General features: G+C 35.9%; 1 protein-coding gene across 50 annotated transcripts in view; it reads right to left on the bottom strand.

Annotated features, from left to right (window-relative positions):
- Positions 1-5,231: 5,231 nt before the first annotated feature.
- ADGRL2 (adhesion G protein-coupled receptor L2) overlaps positions 5,232-18,063 on the bottom strand; it is a 619,577-nt gene continuing 606,745 nt past the window's right edge. For 12 of the 50 annotated variants that reach the window (XM_072754766.1, XM_072754761.1, XM_072754759.1 and 9 more), the window contains 5 exons: positions 17,837-17,928; positions 15,817-15,985; positions 13,107-13,235; positions 12,482-12,578; positions 5,232-7,268 (listed from right to left, as the gene is read on the bottom strand). In XM_072754766.1, coding sequence (XP_072610867.1) covers positions 6,514-7,268; positions 12,482-12,578; positions 13,107-13,235; positions 15,817-15,985; positions 17,837-17,928 — 1,242 coding nt within the window. In that variant the 3' untranslated portion in view covers positions 5,232-6,513. Of the gene's footprint in view, positions 7,269-7,964; positions 8,018-9,720; positions 9,773-10,323; positions 10,406-10,634; positions 10,764-12,481; positions 12,579-13,106; positions 13,236-15,816; positions 15,986-16,960; positions 17,006-17,836; positions 17,929-18,063 lie in introns of all 50 variants that reach the window. The other 38 variants (XM_072754744.1, XM_072754763.1, XM_072754739.1 and 35 more) reach the window with 11 other exon arrangements.

Below are 18,063 nucleotides of genomic sequence, written 5' to 3' on the forward strand. Positions count from 1 at the left end.
TGAGTATTGAAAAAGAAAGTCAACAAAAAAGAAATTAAAGGGAAACAAAGGGATTGCTTTTTTTTTTTTTTTAAAGAATGTGAAGGGCCGAAAAGAAAATTAGAAGGAAATTAAAAAGTAAAATGAGAAAGAAATGTAAAAGAAGCAATTTATTTCCAATGAAGATGAAAGATTCAATACTACAAAACAATAGAGAATATATGAGATTTTTAGAAACGTATATGAAGCTAGAGGACACTAAGTAGGCAGTCCACATGATAAAATACATACTCTAGTGAGAAAAAGGGCTGAAATCCAAGAAATGAAAAGATGACATAAAAGTAGATACGATGAAGAAAACGATGGTTTTTCCTAAGAAAATGACCACACCACCACCACCACCTGCCGTAGTTGGATTACGCTTCCAACCAACTCTTCATTTTTCAAAGGAAAAGAATAGGTCTCTGGCCAAATGTTGAAGACAGTGCTCGATTATGAACTTGAAAAGCTCTAAATACTGAAATACACACACACACACACACACATACACACATATCCACACGCTCCACTTTACACATCATTTAGATTTAAAACAATATTATTAAAGCAGTTAAGGGGACTCAAATATTTTGATTTTTCATTGTTATTACAACTTGATTGTGGAGAAGAAAAGGCATGTTTTTTCGTTTTGTGGTTGTTGACTGAATAACTCAGTATTATTTTATTGGTCAGGTGAGGAGTAGAATTCGACATCCTCACTCAAGATCTTTTTTTTTTTTTAAAAAGGATTTCATTTATTTATTCATGAGAAACACACACGGAGAGAGGCAGAGACACAGGCAGAGGAGAAGCAGGCTCCATGCAGGGAGCACGACGCGGGACTCAATCTCGGGACCCCAGGATCACGCTCTGGGGGGAGGGCAGGCGCTAAACCACTGAGCTACCTAGTGGTAGCTACCTCACCCAAAAGCTTTTGCTTCTTTTTCCTATCACAACTTCCTCATGATGACCTTTTATTTCCAAGGGAAATGGTAAATTAGTAACCAGTAAACTTTACATTAGACTACCATCCGGCTAATGGGCTGCCCACTTCTGTTAAAATCTGATGTCAATAGATGGTTTTTTTAAATCAAGGGTATCTTCTTCTGAGCACTTTGACTTAACCGACTACTTCATTTGCCTTTACAGCCCTGTCAACTCAAAACCAACCAACCAACCAACCGATGAGCCAACCCTCTGTGACTACCGTCAGAGAAAGAGTCCATCAAGTATAAAGAATATTTTGGAAGTCCAAGTGAAGCCAGAGGGGACATATGTTGGCCAAATGCTCAAACTCTGTAGCCAAACATCATGCCACCGTAGGTCCGGCCACTCACCAGCTGTGAGGCCTTAAGCAAATTATGTATCTTCTTTTGCCAAAGTGGAAAATGAGTACCCTTCTCCGAGGACTGTTGAGAGGATGGAGTGCAATAAAGCACGTAACATTTAGCACAGAGCCTGGCACATATGAAGCATCTATTAGATGGTAGGTGCTAGCACGTTTATTGTTGTCATATGTAAAGTTAGTAAACGAGACAACATCATTTAGTCTATCTTTTAAAAATTATGCAGCAATTCTGGTTTTGTAGCTCCTTTATTATACCATTAAAAGAATTTACTGTGTGTTCGTGCTATGTTTTGGTTTAAAAGCCATTTATTAGGATTGATATTTCAGCAGAAAAACATAAATGAATCTTTCATCTAATCAATATCTCTGATACCTATCATTATTATTCCTGGGTGTTCTATATAGTAGCTGTCAGCCTTTCTAAAAGAATAGCAAAAGATTGGTCATTTTATGCCTAATAAAATCAAACAGCAAGGCCCTGTTGCTGTGACTGCCAAAATGCTTTTTAAAAAGCTTAGTTCTGACATGTGACTTAAGAATGCTTATGAAAAACATTCGGGAAACTATTCCAACCTTGATCATTCCTCACTGGTCTCCTATGCTCAGGCAACTCTGGGCTTGCTTAAGACTAACTATGCCTCTTAAACATTTCTAAGGGATTTCGGTCGTAGAGCTTCAATAAGCAAATAATAGGAGACAGGTGTCAAAGATTCTAAGGACAGTATTTTTTTTTTTTTCCATAGCAGGTGAAGATTTGGGTCAGCTCAGTTATCTGTGCTGGGTTATCTGTTTTGTTTATTTCATACAGTGATCTCTAACGTTAAATGTTAATATTTAATATTTAGCATCTCACAATGTATTAATTCCGAAACATTTTGCCAGTTAAAACAAGAGGCTTTAAAAAATCAGACCGACCTCTGAAGACTTCTTTCTCAGAAACTGCACACTGAGTAAACAGTAAAGCCATCAAGAAAAGGACAAAGATTCCAGAAAACCTTATTGAGAGATGAGGGGTGATCTAGTGTCAATATTTGAAAAATGTTTATAGTAGATTTAATGAGCCTACACATTAGGCTGGTGCACCTACAGCTTAGTACACGTTGGCTAAGCATGTGATCTGCTCAACAGTCAGGTTTTTTGTTTGGTGCAGTGTGTTTCTAACGTAGCTAACAATGTGTTTCTATGATCATTTGGAGAAAGAGTGAAGGAACAGAAACTCCTCATTCCATACCATTCAAATGATAACTAGGACCGCCATGAAACAATCCGCAAGCCCACGGCTACAGTTTAGGGACTACTCAAAATCAACTTGATGTTCACTAGCAGGAAACAGGAGATACGGCATTTTCACCAAAAAAAATCCCACACTAATCTGATTACCATGTGAAGCAACCTTCATCTGCATTCAACACGTCAGTAACTCTTCATGCGAACGTGTGAGATCACATGCAACAATGCCAGGGGGAGAGAAATATGTGGAACACAGGATCGTGGGGACACTTGGTACCAACTTTTACTTGTAAAACACTGCAGGGGTTATCCTGTCTTTAAGGAAAATTTCAGTATAACCAAAGATGAAGAGCTGTTTTCCTCCCAGAAATTCAACTTGTATGCATGCATTCAAGTTTTTTTACTTAGGTGAAAACTGCAATAAAAATGTACTGAGTTAAAATTCTTCACCACTCTATCCCATGATAGCATCTTGAAGGTCAGTTTTAAGTCTGAAGTTCAAAGTTGAATTGATGGAAACATACATTTTCTCCTTTCTCACTTAAATAAATGAAGCAAGCCTCCTGAATACACCCCTTTAACAAGTGCACATGAAGTCCTCTTTTGAAATTTGTTAGTGAATTTGTGCATAATGCTCCTTTTCTTTGTGGAGAGAGGCTAGTGGCGGTGATTCTGTCAAATAATTGTAGCTGTTGTTTTACTGGTTAAAATATCGTATGTAACTACCTCCAATGAATGTGAAATGTACTTGAATTGACAACTATTCAAGTAGTTTATAGATTTGTATAGATTCTCTTCCTTATACCTAAATGATTTTAAAAGCCCAGAAGACGAATAGGCTATAGGTGTGTGTGTGTATGTGTGTGCGCGCGCGTGTGTGTAAAACACCACCAAGCCTATATTTTAAAATAAAATAGAAGTCAATCAAGCTGCATCTAAAATAAATGGAGGGACGCCTGGGTGGCTCAGCAGTTGAGCATCTGCCTTCGGCCCAGGGCATGATCCTGGAGTCCAGGGATCAAGTCCCACATCAGGCTCCCTGAATGGTGCCTGCTTCTCCCTCTGTGTCTCTGCCTCTCTCTGTGTCTCTTATGAACAAATAAATAAAATATTTTTTAAAAAATAAAATAAATGGAAAAAAAATCCTTATTAGTAGACCGGTTGTATCTGTCCCTGGGAATAGACACAGTAATGGGAGTAAAAGTTTACAGTTGTGCCTATCACAAAAGGAAACAATCAAGGATGTGGAAATTCTATATCCAGATGAGGTCCGAGAAGTCCCAAAGAAACCACTGGGGCTAATAAACAGAATAATGTGTCAGTCAATAGATTAATAATTTTAAACATAAGACATTAATTTGCACTAGGGGACATCCTGAATGGAATTTAAGGCAACATTTATATGCTTTTAAAAAGAAATCCGTGTTAAAGATGATCCTTCTTTTGGTGACAAGGATGAAAGAGCTTCCAAACTGTGTTCTCCACCTTAGACTCAGAATAAATCATGTTTTCTAAAGAGACAGTAGCCATTTGGGTACTAGGTGCTTATGTACCTGTTCATATTGAACCAGTTTTATGAACTGCTTCAAGGGAAAAAAGTATCACTAACTGAATATTCAGTGCTACTTTTTTTTGTTTGTTTTGATTAATTCATTCCTGCACCAGCCTGACCCTAGTTAGCTTGTACACTGGGAGGTACATAGCACACACCACTGTATAGTTTGATAGGAAAAAAGTTTAGCTAAATAGAAAATTAAAGTGTTTTATTATATAATGCCCCCCAGTTAAAGTTCTGTAAATTCCTGAAGAATTTTAGCCAATGAAATAAAAACACCCTTCAGATTATTAAATCTGTTTGAATATTAATAGAATTTCTTATAGCCAATCTCCAGCTTAAATATTAACTATAGATGAATACACCCCTCTGTTGTTACCCTATTAAAAATTGGTACTTTTGTTATATAGTGTCTGCCTTACTGTATCTGTATTTAGGTAGATCAATAGATACTTCATTTTTCTCACTATTCTTTTTTAAATCCAATAGGCATGACAAAGTGTGTACACATAAAAAATGAAGCTATTTCTTGGTGGAAGCACTTGAGCATCACTACCCTTTAGAAGATTTTGGTATAAATGCTTATGACGTAGACAGGAAAAATGTATTTGTTGAGATTCAATGATATGATTTTTGAACCTTTCCATGATAATAAATATTGTCATTGGCAGCTTCCTATAGGAATAGTTACAACCTTCAAATTGTAAACGTTTGTTTTAGGAATTTCTTCTCAATTCTGCTGAAAACTCAACTTTTTTAATGATGCCCAAATTTGATTGCAGAATTTCCAATCCTTTTTTTTTTAAAATTTTTGTTTGAGTTCTGATGCAACAAGCAAATGTACTTTCAGTATATTTCTCTATTGAATAAGTTTCTTGCCAGATTCTGTGTGTGGGTAATGGGCAATTCGAACACACATATATTCTCGGCAGCACACGGAACCATCAGGCAACTTAACCGTATTCTTTCTCACACCCGTGGGTCATTATTATGAAGGGACCTACACGTGTCGTGGGGAGGGGTGGAAAGGACCAGTGTGTTAAAGCCAACTACGGATCATACATAAAAGTGCACGCTAACTACTTGAAAAAATTCACATTTATTTACTGTCAAACCGTGTTAAACTTTACACTGGATATTAGTGATGGGCTCATTATTAACAGGTTTACACAAAGGGATGAAAAGAAAAGCAGAATTTTGCGGAAACAATTTACATTTCATTAGAACTTTATCATAAAATAAATTAATTACTAAATATAGGCAGAAGGAATATGGAAGAGTAATATTTATGTTTTATTTTATTTTTTAAAAAAGAATAGGCACCTTTTGTTCACTAGAAAGTTTGTGAGAAGTGCCCAGTGCCCTCATTGCCCTCTGTTCAAGAATAAACAGAGGGATAACACACACTCTTTTCTAGATTTCACCACATTTTGTGCAAGGCATGGCATTAACTGGCTTCGAAGAGTTTTTTTTTTTTTTCCTCATAAAACGCGTTCTTTTGGCAATAAGAAATTTAAATGTAAGAATAAAGACTAACTGGTCAAAGCAGAACACTGTGTACAGTGGAAAATAAGTGAAAATGGGTAGAACTTACCATGACAAAGTGTAAGAAAAAACATTTCATAACATATGTGCAACCAAGAGCTTTTCACAATATTTCCTTCAAACTCTTTAAAATTATTTTAATGACAATTATATTTCAGTTGGACACAAATGTATTTATTTTACCCTAGCAATAGAACAAAATATAATTTCTTTAGCCATTTTTCATGAGAATAGTTCATTGTACAGTTGAGGAAACATATGAAATAAGGCCTGTGGCTTGATTGCTAGTGGTTAAACATGTTTTCAATCTTTGCCTCAATGTAAAAGATTTGCAGTGAACTGCAAACTGACGCAGAATAGCTCTCCTGCTTTTCCAAGTCTTGTCAGGAACAGTAAGGTACAGTAAATTTGTCCCACAGGATTTGAAAGCCCACGTCTTGTATATAATACAATGCAGGCCTACAAAAATGGTGCAGCCGTATTTACAGATGGAGTCCACAGACTGCTGCAAGTACAATGGCTGGGGAAGTCTTGGTCTCGCTTGCTTCACAATTTCTCTAGACAGCAGCAGAATCTTAAAATACCTGGTTGGGATCTCTTTTCTCTGTAACAAATAATCATTTTAGTATACTCTGTGTATATACAAAGTTTTTGTACGTTCTATAAAAATTCACAGAACTTCAAGGTTCAGTCACCTCTGTACACCGGGGGGAACCACAGGTCAACAGAGCCACCCGGGCAGGCAGAGCCGCAGGGAGCTGGCCCGGGCCAACGGGGTCTTGGCCCGCGCCTGCCACGCGTGGGGCCCGCGGCGCGATTAAAGACTCGTGACCAGCTGCATCTGTCCTTCCCTAACGTCTCCCTCGGGAATGCACCCTTCTTTGTTGATGGGGATGATGTAGCCGTCGCTATTGCCCCGGCTGATCTGGTAACACATCTGAAGCTGACGGCCGGCTCCCAGGTTGGGCATGCTTTTGTAGTAAATGTCCTCGTTCTCACTCCGCCTGGAGGGGGACAGGTCCTCCTCCAGGTCGGGGCTGCTCTCCTGGTAGGGAGAGTCTCTAAGGTTGGGCATGCTCGTGTAGAGGGAGTCTCTGTTGGGGGACTGCAGGTGGTCCTCGGCCTCGGCGGTCAGCTGGGACACGTAGCTGTCGGTTCCCTCGGGCTTCCCCTTCTTCGGGGGCTGGTACAGAAGGGAGTGAGTCCGCTGAGGGATGAGCGGGGCCTCGAGCTCCTTGGGGTGGAGCTCCAGCCCCGGGTTGTCGCCGTGCATTAGAGAGGAGGCGTCCGCCACGATGGCATCGTCCTCGCTGCTGCTACCTCCGATCACAGGTTTGACTGGCAGCGTGAGCTCCAGGTTGGGAGTCTTGCCGCCGCCCCGCAGGTTGTTGTGCACTAACTCTGAAATGATCATTTTCTCGAAAGCCGTATCATTCAGACTTAGTCCACAGTCCACGACTTGCACGCTGTCGTTGTAGTCCCCCTTGCGCAGCGAGTAGCTGTTGTTAAAATTACCATTTAGCGGTAGAGTATCCATGGCACTTGTATCCCTGGCATTGTTCAGTGAATGTCCTGCAACGGGAAAGGGAGGGGGGGGTCCGTTATTGCCTCGGTTCCTTCCTCAAGGATCTTTTACTTCTTTTTTTGTACAAAACTTTTTAATGTCGTTCAGGACAAAGTTGTATTTGAAAGCTAACACTTGAGAAGTGCCAGGCTTTCCCGCATTCCCAACTGTAAACAGTTGCAACCCCTTAGATAATAGGAAACAGTGTGAAAAAATACTATTTTCCAGGGAGGGAAGGTGGCATACGGAATATTACTTGTATCAATTTCGAGGAGGCGGTAGTTATGAATTGATTTTTGGTCAAATCTCTGACACTCTTACAAAGAAGACTTCACTCCATGCCCTTGCATAGTTAATGCAAAGCAATTCGTTAGTGACATTTACATTTTAAAGTACGAGACTATGGTCTATAAAAATAAAATTAACAGAATTTGTCCTAAACAACACTAAATTAAAAAGGAGTAAGTCACATACAAAAATCGAAGGCAAATGTACAACATAAACCCACATAACTGGCAAGCAACTTTTTAAACAACATTCTAACATTTCCTTTTTCTGGAGATGAAGTAAAAAAAAGAATGAAAAAAAATGGACAGATACAAAGAATTCATGTTAAACAAAGACAGCCATCTCTCATACTGACGGGACCAAGGGCCCACAAGCACCATCCAACAACACGATAGACAGCAGGTGGAATGACTCACTTTGGACAACTCACATCATGTCTGTCTGCTCAGGCTATCTGGCCTAAGAGTAGCTGATATATAAAAGAAAGTAAAATGATTTATTGTAACATGATGAAGAATTTCTAAGCTTCTCAGCAACTTAGTCAGAGCAAGGGTTCAACAAATTAGATTACCAGCAATAGCAGCCTTTTACTTTTTTTTGTTTAATATTTATTATTTTGAATTTTTTTTTTCTTTTGGTTCTAATGCTCTCTCTAATAGCAACGGCCCCAGGCTCCTAATGGTCAAAGTTTGCCTGCAGCCCTGCAGTCTGCATCAGTCACAGTGACAGCACCGAATGAACCAGCAGAGTCTACTGTACGAGACTGGCCCACAGACACCATGGGCATGGAGGTCAAACGCAGAAATGTTAGAGATTTCTTAAGTATGGGTCACAGAAATTAAACCAATAATAGATATTAACTATGGAATGGGAAAAGGGTGTCAGCCTTGGCTAATATATTTTTATCTCTAAAGGAATGAAAGATTGGATAAGTCTGCTGAAGATATGAAAAGAGGTTTAGAAGGAAAAAAAATATGGTAACATGCTCTCTTTGAATCAGAGTTGAATTTTCTACAGACACATAAACATGTAAACTAAGACATCACAGTGCTTCTCAGGCAAATGAAAATAAAAGGTTTTAGAGAAAATTAAATGGTCTGCACCATGGAAAGTTAGGTTATTCATTATCAAAATCCTAGAGAAAAAAAAAATCACTTGTTTACAGATAGGTCTGGAAAAAAAACAAGAATGAAATGATGTTACTGAATGAGACTGGCCACTGTGAGGCTGCTGCATTGTATGCAAGGCTTGGAGGAGTCGAGGAAAAATTTCATTCTTGGAAAAAATAGGAAATTTCCCTTTTTAGTGCTGACTCCACTCTTAAAGCTGCAGATTATCCTAGAAAACTCGATTTCATGACCAATAAATACGTAGGAATTGTTCAATAAATTCTCATTAGCAGAAAATGAGAAAGTGTGTGTGTGGGGGGGTGTATCTGATGGTGGCTCGTGGTATTTTCAGAACTCTGATCCAACTTCTTACGTTTGAAAAACTGACAATTTTTTTTTTTATCGTGCTCCACATATAACAAAATGAAGTCACAACAGTATTTGTAGGGCTTCCTTTAGCTTGACATAATTCTCTAGCATTCTAAATTCACGGATGTGCCACCATCTTTAATTAGAAAACATTAGGTGTTTTAAGTTACAGGTGACACATAGATCACTTGCTAGCTAGCATTTGTTTCCTCTATCGAGGTTTCATCTTGCCATTTTTCGTTCTTTTTAATCACTGCTTAATAAATATAAAAATTTATACTGGATAATCCAAAAGGTGTTTTCTATGATATACTGCAGATTTAAGCACATCTTTGACTGGTTTTGAAGAGGCAACTTTTTCTGCCCAAGTTCAGGTAATTCACTTGAAGACTTTCCACAGCCTGTAGCAAGATTACTGTGGGAATGCAGAAATGATAAGTCAATTATTAAGCATTCTGGTTGACAGCACCTCAGGCTTTAAAGAGCAAATTATTTCAGCATTGCATATACTTAAGCATGGACAGCATTTGCTACAGACCTCTATTACTGACAAAAGGCAGTACAGATAGATGTACTGTTTGAATTTGGTAACAGTTTAGTTGGAAATTGTGAACCACTTGCCCGCTGAGTCTACTTCATGACTGCTAGTTATGTTTTAATTGTGCCGGTTAAAAATCATGCTGAAAAAATTTACATTTGATAGGCAAAGTTAAGTTTGACTCCCATACTTGTCTCTCTGTAGGTTGCTAGAGGAAAGCATAAGGAAAGTAAGAAAAACAAGAGAATGAAAAGAGAAACCGCAGTTACGTTAAAAAAGAATTTTAAGAAAAAAAAAAAACGGAAACGAAGTTCTTTGTTTAATTTAGTGGCAAATATCAACCACAAATAAATATTACATGCTAGCGATAATTATGTGATAGCTTTTATCGAAATCTTGAAAATTCTGTTAATATTAAATGCTTTTTTTTTAAATAAGCTATTAGAAAACATAGTAATACAGGATGGGTTAGTGACAATCTCTCCCCCTCCCCCAATAAAAAACTAAAGGTATAAACTGACTAATATTAACTTTACTCTCAAAGTTTTTTTTTTCTTTTTTTTTAAGAAAAAACCCCAAAAAACAATACTACCATAAAGCTGCACTATACTATAGTTTGGTTACATTGATAATGCTGGATGTAGTTTTCTCTACCTAGGCATCCAAATTATCTTTATTAAATAGCTAATTCATTCCAGAAGCAAATTCTGTCCGCAAGCTTTAGAGTAAACTGAACAGTATATTACATAGATAGGATACCTCTAAGTGATATAAATCTTGAAGATGGGCTCTCGGACCATGTGATGTCAGTCCTGTAATAATATATTAAGATTTATGCCACCTGTGTTAAAAACATGGATAATTATTGGTAAATACTATCATGACTGAATTTTTACTATAATATAGTGCAGTTTTAGAAGCCTGGCATGGGCAATACCATAATTCTTTAAATTGAGAAATTAAAGATATAATAATAAGTATATGGCAACTTGAGTATTCTAGAAAAAGGGCAAAGATCAGAGCTGTTTAGCAGCAAAGAAAGGTAGTTTTATTCGTAAGTATAAGCACACCTGGTGAGTTAAATACAGGAGCTGAAGGGGCATTACATACAACTGTTTCAGCGAGCAATGTGTTATAGGGGTTGTTAGTGCCGTGGGGTCGAAGAAGAGGGTTTGTTAGTAGGTAATTGCCAGTCATTCCTAAAGCAAAGAAACAGAAAAAAATACATCAGTTCTCTTATTTTTTTGTGTTACAGTTGCAGTAAAGTACTTTTTGTATTCATCAAGGGTAGTGGACAGGTTGGCAACGGATAATCTGCTGAAATTTTCTGACTGTATTTGAACTACTAATTTGAAGGAGAAAGGGGAGAGGGAAGTTAAATTTCAGTAATTCACAGGTGCTTTCTAAGTCCCCCAAGTAAACACCTGCTGAGGATGACATTTACTAATTTATACAAAATCACTTTTAAACAAAAATGGCAATTAAATGCACAGAGATCAACATTATGTTTCAAGATGTTACTGCTTAATATTAAAAACCTAACCACTGAGGCCCAGAAGAGGGAATCTCAAACTTTCAGAATTTACAGGTGTGGGATTATCCCTCATGAAAACATCTGTGTTAATACCAACTTTGATACAAGCAGGAGGAAAAACAACTTTCACAAACAAGTAAAAAGTATGACACACTGCACAAAGCTTCTCTTAGTAAATGCAAGAGCACACATGCCGAGGGGGAAGAAAGAGACTGTGTGTATAATGAATTATTAGACCATTCACAAACTCCATATAGTAAAGAATTTTCATTCTGTAATCTTATTGCCAGGTTTCAAAAATGAATCACTGAATAATTCATTTCCTTTTTGATAGTCATCTTAACAGAATTAGGTAAAACATCAGAGCAATGGAATAAACACACATTTCACTCATTCTAATTGACAAATTACAAACCTTTCAATACTTATCAAACATATGTTTTGCATAGCTAATGTAATTTGACTAAAAATACTTTAAAATTCAAGTTGGCTTTGATGCCATACATACTCCTTTCTTCATTTTAAACCAGAATCTCATCAGAACAATGTCAACAGTGAAAAATGTCTTTAATATTTGTGATAAAATATAACATGTTCTATTATATTACAAATCAGTACATCAAAACAAATTACCTGGATAAATTGCCTTTTCTAAGGATATATATGCATGTATATATATGTACACACGCAATAACATGATTCAAATTCAAATTCACCAAGCTTGCACTGAGGATTATGTGTGTATATGTGCACTTGTGTCCTTTATCCTACATTATTTTATTTGCCAGCTTATTTTAGGTTGAAAATTACATTGATTATAGACGTTTAAAGTTATAAACATATTAAAAATAGTAATTCAAATAGAAAAAACTGCTCTGTAGATTCTCAAGTATTTATTTGCTTATGAAGATTTACTCTAAGTGTTTTTGACACTTTTTTTTACCTTTCTGGGAGAAGTGCAAAAAATAATTTTACAAATAAGAATTGTCAACACAGAACTGGCACTGTTTAATGTGAATAGCAGTTATTCTATTCTAACTATATCAATATTTTAAAGAGAAAACTTTCATAAATGTCTCAGAAAAGAGAAGTTTGTGTTCACTAAAGGAAAACAGTTTAATCTACGGCAAAGTATGTTTTTAGTAATTACTTTATCCAGCCTTGTTCTGTTAATGTGGAGTTTGAAATTCTACTTTTGCACTACATTACTGAATAAGACGAATGTACTTTCATGAAGTATAAAAGTTGACTCAACAGGTTTAAGAGCTTGTGAGATACACCCATTTGGGAGGAAAAAAAAATCAGTATTTTCTCTAGAATTATTGTAAATTGGCAAAAGGTACAAAATTTATATTGTAAACTCAAATTTTCCTAGTAACTGACCTTGATTAAGTGTTGAAGTGCTATTGATGTCACCTGAGATAAAAGAAGATTCAGACTGTTTTCTCACAGTGTCATTCCACATCCTTCTTATACGACTCTATTAATATAAAATAGCAAGACATGTTATGTTAGTTTCCCCAAGCTCGCCTTATTAAAGACACATAAAGATCTACCCTAAACAATCTGTGTAGGAGTATCTGGAGACCTTTAAAAAAGAAATGTGTGTTGATTCTGGTCTAAAACTAAGGAAGTCTAGAACTAAAGAATATTTAATCTTCCACTACTAATAATTTTTTAATGGCCTTTTTAAAAAGTGGAGATGACTGATTATTCAACAAATGTTTACTGAGTGCCCACTATGAGTACTGCACTATATAACTTTAGGATATCCAAACAATGATCATATATGCTTCTTAAAGAAGTATACCTCTCAAAAATGATCTTCACACCCAAGGAAACACCGTGAATAAATACTTAAGAAATTAAAGCCAAAATACTAAAAAAGCAAGTATTTGCCATCTAGATCATTATAATGAGGAGACAATTAGTGCATCTGAACAGAACATGTCTCGGTAGGCTTTCTATAAAGAAGGTTAATTAAAGATGCTGTCAAATTCTTTGTTACCTGTGTGCCAGAGGAATACCGAGCACTAGTTCTGGTGGTTGATGCCTTCACTGAACTGTGGGGGCTCTCGGTTGGGAGGCCGCCGCAGCAATAGGAGTGTCTGAAGCACTTGCCGTATTCTTTTCGTACCTGCATTGAATAACCACAAGACCGAGAGATTAACACAAACATACTGGCTTCTCTCTCGCTCTAATTAAATGAGCAGTGGAGGAGACAACTGAGAAGAAGTTCCATTAACACATTATTGTGGGAGCAAATAAGGTGAATTTCTAAAATCAAGTTCAATTGAAACTGCTGAAATAGTAATCAGAAAAATATCTCTGTCTACTGGACCGGCTAGTGAGGATCTTCAAAATGTGATGTAAAATGTAGAAAGGCTCTATGCCCTATTATTATACAAATGTTATTAATATATGCATAATGATGTTTTAAAGCCTTATTCTATCCATATACTTAGCAACCCCAATTTTATATTTCATACTAAGCCAATAGGACAAAAAATTAGTACTTTCCTTGCTTAATTACATTTAACCACTCATAATTCAGTCATTTAAATTTTATACGCTTCATGTCCTCTTCGGTAGGTCAATACATAAACTTCTTTTACTGGATTGCACAGTTTTGCGGGTAACCTCTTTATAATGACAGGACTACTTTGGCACACGAATAGAGAAAAAAAAGTACTTTGATACATATGCTATTAATTAGGATGGAATGTTTTCTTCATTTTCTGATGTGTCTAGCTTTAACATTTAATGTAGAGCGCCTAAGATGCCTATTCACTTCATTAGCACACAAGGGAACTATTTATGCAATTTCCATTCACATTAATGAGTTACCCATGTAATTTCCCTTTTCCCCTGAAGCTTGGATATACGAATAGATAGGAAAGCTGTTAGGCCTAAAAGAAAGTTTAAACTTTAAAAAGTGAAGTCCAAACAACTGCTATAGAATAGGGCCCCACCTAGAAAGGTAGTGCAGAATTGGGAGGAGTGGGGAAGAGGGCTGGATTCTGGGCAGCTCTACTGGCATATGAACAAGTTCTGCTCTGGCTTAGAGCCAGACTGAAATTAGAACAGACAAGGAGGAGAAGTTGCATGTAAGAAATTACTTTCTAGGAGGTTGCCAGAAACACTCAAAGACTTTTCCCCCCTCACAGTCCCATGATCAGTATCTGCCTGCAGAGACCATGACTTTGACACTTACTCCTTGAAAAATTACAGAATTTAAGTTACTAGACGACCTTATAAATCCAAGTTCACTTGCATTTTCATCCTCTTAGCCTTATTTATCTACACCTATTAGAACAAATAACAATGGGCTTGAACTTCCAAAGCATTGTCTTTGCCTAGATATGCTCACTCAAGCAGTAGTAAGCGTGATTTTAACTCAATCATTTTATATCATATTCTGAACATTCATCCTGGCAGTACCCAACAGGACATATCCAAGACATGTTTAAAAGGAAGTCCAACACAATGCGTAAAAACATAACTACTGTAAATTCAAAAAGCACAGCAAAATCTCTTTGTTTGATTAATACACCTACCTCCATGAGGAAGTAATTTATGATTTATGTCAAACACACTTGGAAGAAATTATGATATGTGATCCCATACATGCATACAAAATGCTCATTTATGTAAGAAATAGTAAAAACCAAAGTAATTACAAGGTTATACCTGTGTAATGTTTAGAAAATTAAAGTTCAGTGTTATTAAATAACACCTGATACCTCACAAAAATATTTCTTGTACATTTAATGGCTATTAACTGCTCTGAAATGCTGTATGACTAAGACAATGGCAATCAAAATGGTATTTTATCCAAATAATACCCTCCAATGTTGATTTTGCCTAATGCCTATATTGCTGTGAATGTACATTATCTGTCAGTATTGCACATTCCACTGTCATTATCTCAAAATTACAGCTTACTCAACAACTGATGGAAGTAACAACACTATCATCTTGTCAGGACTGAAAACATAATAGTTTTCACTTTCAAAATTCTATTTCTCTGTTCAATTTAGTGACCAACTAGTAATAACAGAATAAAAAGACTATATTAGATATGCAGAGAGAGAAAGGATGATACCTAGTTAAAAAGCGGCTAAGCTATTCTCTTAGGCTTACATCTTCTTGCAAGTTTTTCATCCTTAACTTTAATTTTTGAATCATTTTTGCTGACTCCACTTAACATAAAATCAGGACAAAATAATAAGATGTGAGGTATTAAATTACTGGGTTTTAGATCTTTCACAACTACTCAAAAGGTAACATTAATATTAATTTTTTGTGTGTCTGGTGCTTTTAAAATCAAGGTCATTTATCCTGATGTTCGATTTCGTTTTGGACCACTGCATTCCCTTCATCGAGCAAAGAACGAGATTATTTAACCTTTTCTTTATCTTGTATACCCTTTGCACGAAGCATGTTTATAGACCCTACTAGCAAAGAAGAAATCTCAACCTAAGTGTCTAGCTTATAATATCCCCAAAGTGAGATCCAAAAACGATGATTAATATTGACTTATTTTACATGTGAAGCCTGAATTTCCAGACATGCGTGACAATTAATTTATGACTAAAAGTGACTCTATTTAGTATTATGACAGTTGTAAAAGTGTAAAAAATCTTCTCTATTTCATCTATGATTTTCAAACCAAAGCAAAGAACAGGCAACTGGAGCCTCTAAGGGTCTTCACTTACTTTCTTTTGGAGGGCACAGTGAAAGATGAAAATGAACACTCCCTGGAAAGCATTAAAGATGGTGAAGAGATATGCCATCACAATAGTCTCCTCATTAATAAAAAGCAACCCAAATGACCAGGTTAGGCCAAGAAGACACAGAAGAGCAAAAGCGCCAAGTACCCAAGACCTGAAAAAATAAAGTGAATTTTATTAACAAGTTCAATGAGAGAACAACATATATCATCACACTTAAATATTAACATATCAGTAGTAGCAGTTGACTTTCTCTATGTTCACATTCAAACTCAACAGCATTTTGGCTTTAACCTTTCATCGATTAAAGAAAGAACAATAGCATTTAGTACTGCAGCCTCCAGTGAAAACAGCAACAGCAGGTATGATCTTTTCTTATTCCAGCACTAACAAGGTATTGAAACTATATTAAGATACAAGATGAAGAACATCCCCCATGACTTTATTGTCTTTTATGTGCTTTTTTAGTAAAAGAAATTAAGGAGTCCTTAATTAGTTTACTCCTATCTTTTTATTCCTGTGGTGTGCTCATGACACTGAATAATGTGACACATACAGAAAGGTTAAATGGCAGATAATCACTTAATACCTAAACTGCAGAGTCTAATAAACTAATCTTAGGTGAACCTAAGGTTTGTTAACTAAAGCATGAAGAAGCCTCGCTGAAATGGGACAAAAATATGAGAACAACTTCAAAATAAAATAATTTTGGAGAGATTTCATCATGAATAGCTTAAGGAGAAAAGAACTATAGAAAATAGGACGGAATGGAAAGGATTTAAAGTCAGTGCATTCCATGTCTAACTAATGATCTTACTTGATAAATGGCTTATTATCTTCATAGCTAGAAAGCATTATAAGCAGAAAAGAGAAACAAAATTATTAGACAGAATCAAAATAGAAAGTAATAAGAAAGCATTTATATATTTTATAAATTAGTCAAAATTAAGAAAGTCAAAATGCAGAGGCAAGCAATTAAAAAATAAAGGCATATTATAGTTTAAAAATACCACAGCAAATTAGATATTCCAAAATAATTATAAAAATTAAGGGCAATTCGTGATATTGACGGATTCGTAAAAATATAAATCATGCCATCATAAGTTTGTTAATGTAGGGTCTATCTTACCCAGGCAAGTCCGTATTATAGTAGCCATCACAAACACGGTAATTACTGGTGTGGATGAGAAGACAGAAAGAGGAAAAGGAAGAAAAGAGAGAGATGCTAAAGATTAGCTCTCTCTCTTACCATGCAACATGCAATGAAGCTGGCACTGACCTATCTAAAACATCTAATTTTTTTTTTAATTACCCTTACTATAGATCTGCCATTTTTTACATTAAAAATATTCTTTTTTCACAATCTCATTATAACCAACTTGAATAATACCTCCTCAAATTTTAAATTAACTCATATCTAGAAGATAACTCTGAAAATGCTTCCACAAATGACTTAATTCATCAACAGCTATCAATTTTTTTTAATTAGATAGCCTTTTCCATTGGTAGGATTTTGTAGTTTTTATTCAATATTGAAAAAAAGTAAACATTTTTTTTTTAATTATCATGAAAACAACGGATAATCTCCAAGTTAACAACAGTAATCGAGTAAATTATCTTAGGAAAACAGGATTAGAAGTAGAAACTGCTCAGCATCCTTAAATCAGAAAAGTCATTTAACAAAACAAACTTAATATAATCATATCAGCCATGCAAACAGCAACATCATTTTGAACTGCATTTTAAATTCAAATGAAATTGCTACAGTGATATGGAATTTCCACAAAGCCACTGAAACAATTTCTTGGCTCTAAGTCAAGACAGAAATCATTATCTAATTTTTGACCGATGTTTGTGACACGGTTAACAGTGAGACTCAACCTTGATCAGTAAAACTTCATTCTGAATAATTTCTACAGTTGATAGACGGCATTCATGTATTCTCTGTGGAGAATAGCTTTCACTTAGTTTGTTGAGCACTAAAATTAAAAAACTAAATACTTACTTAATGTTTTCCAACCTGCTAGAATCTGGTTTCAAAGTGTTTGAGTGCTTCACCATTTTGCATAATGTGATCACCAGGAAGATAATATTTAGCTGTTATAACAAATAAAGAATTAGATCACTATTACCACAGAGTTAAAAATGAAGACGTTTTGCAAATATACTTAACGAGTTAATGCAGTTAAATACCAATGACAAGAGTATATGGTAGACACTCACTGGCTCAAT

Source organism: Vulpes vulpes, chromosome 3 (genome assembly GCF_048418805.1).
Source record: "Vulpes vulpes isolate BD-2025 chromosome 3, VulVul3, whole genome shotgun sequence".
NCBI lineage: Eukaryota > Metazoa > Chordata > Mammalia > Carnivora > Canidae > Vulpes > Vulpes vulpes.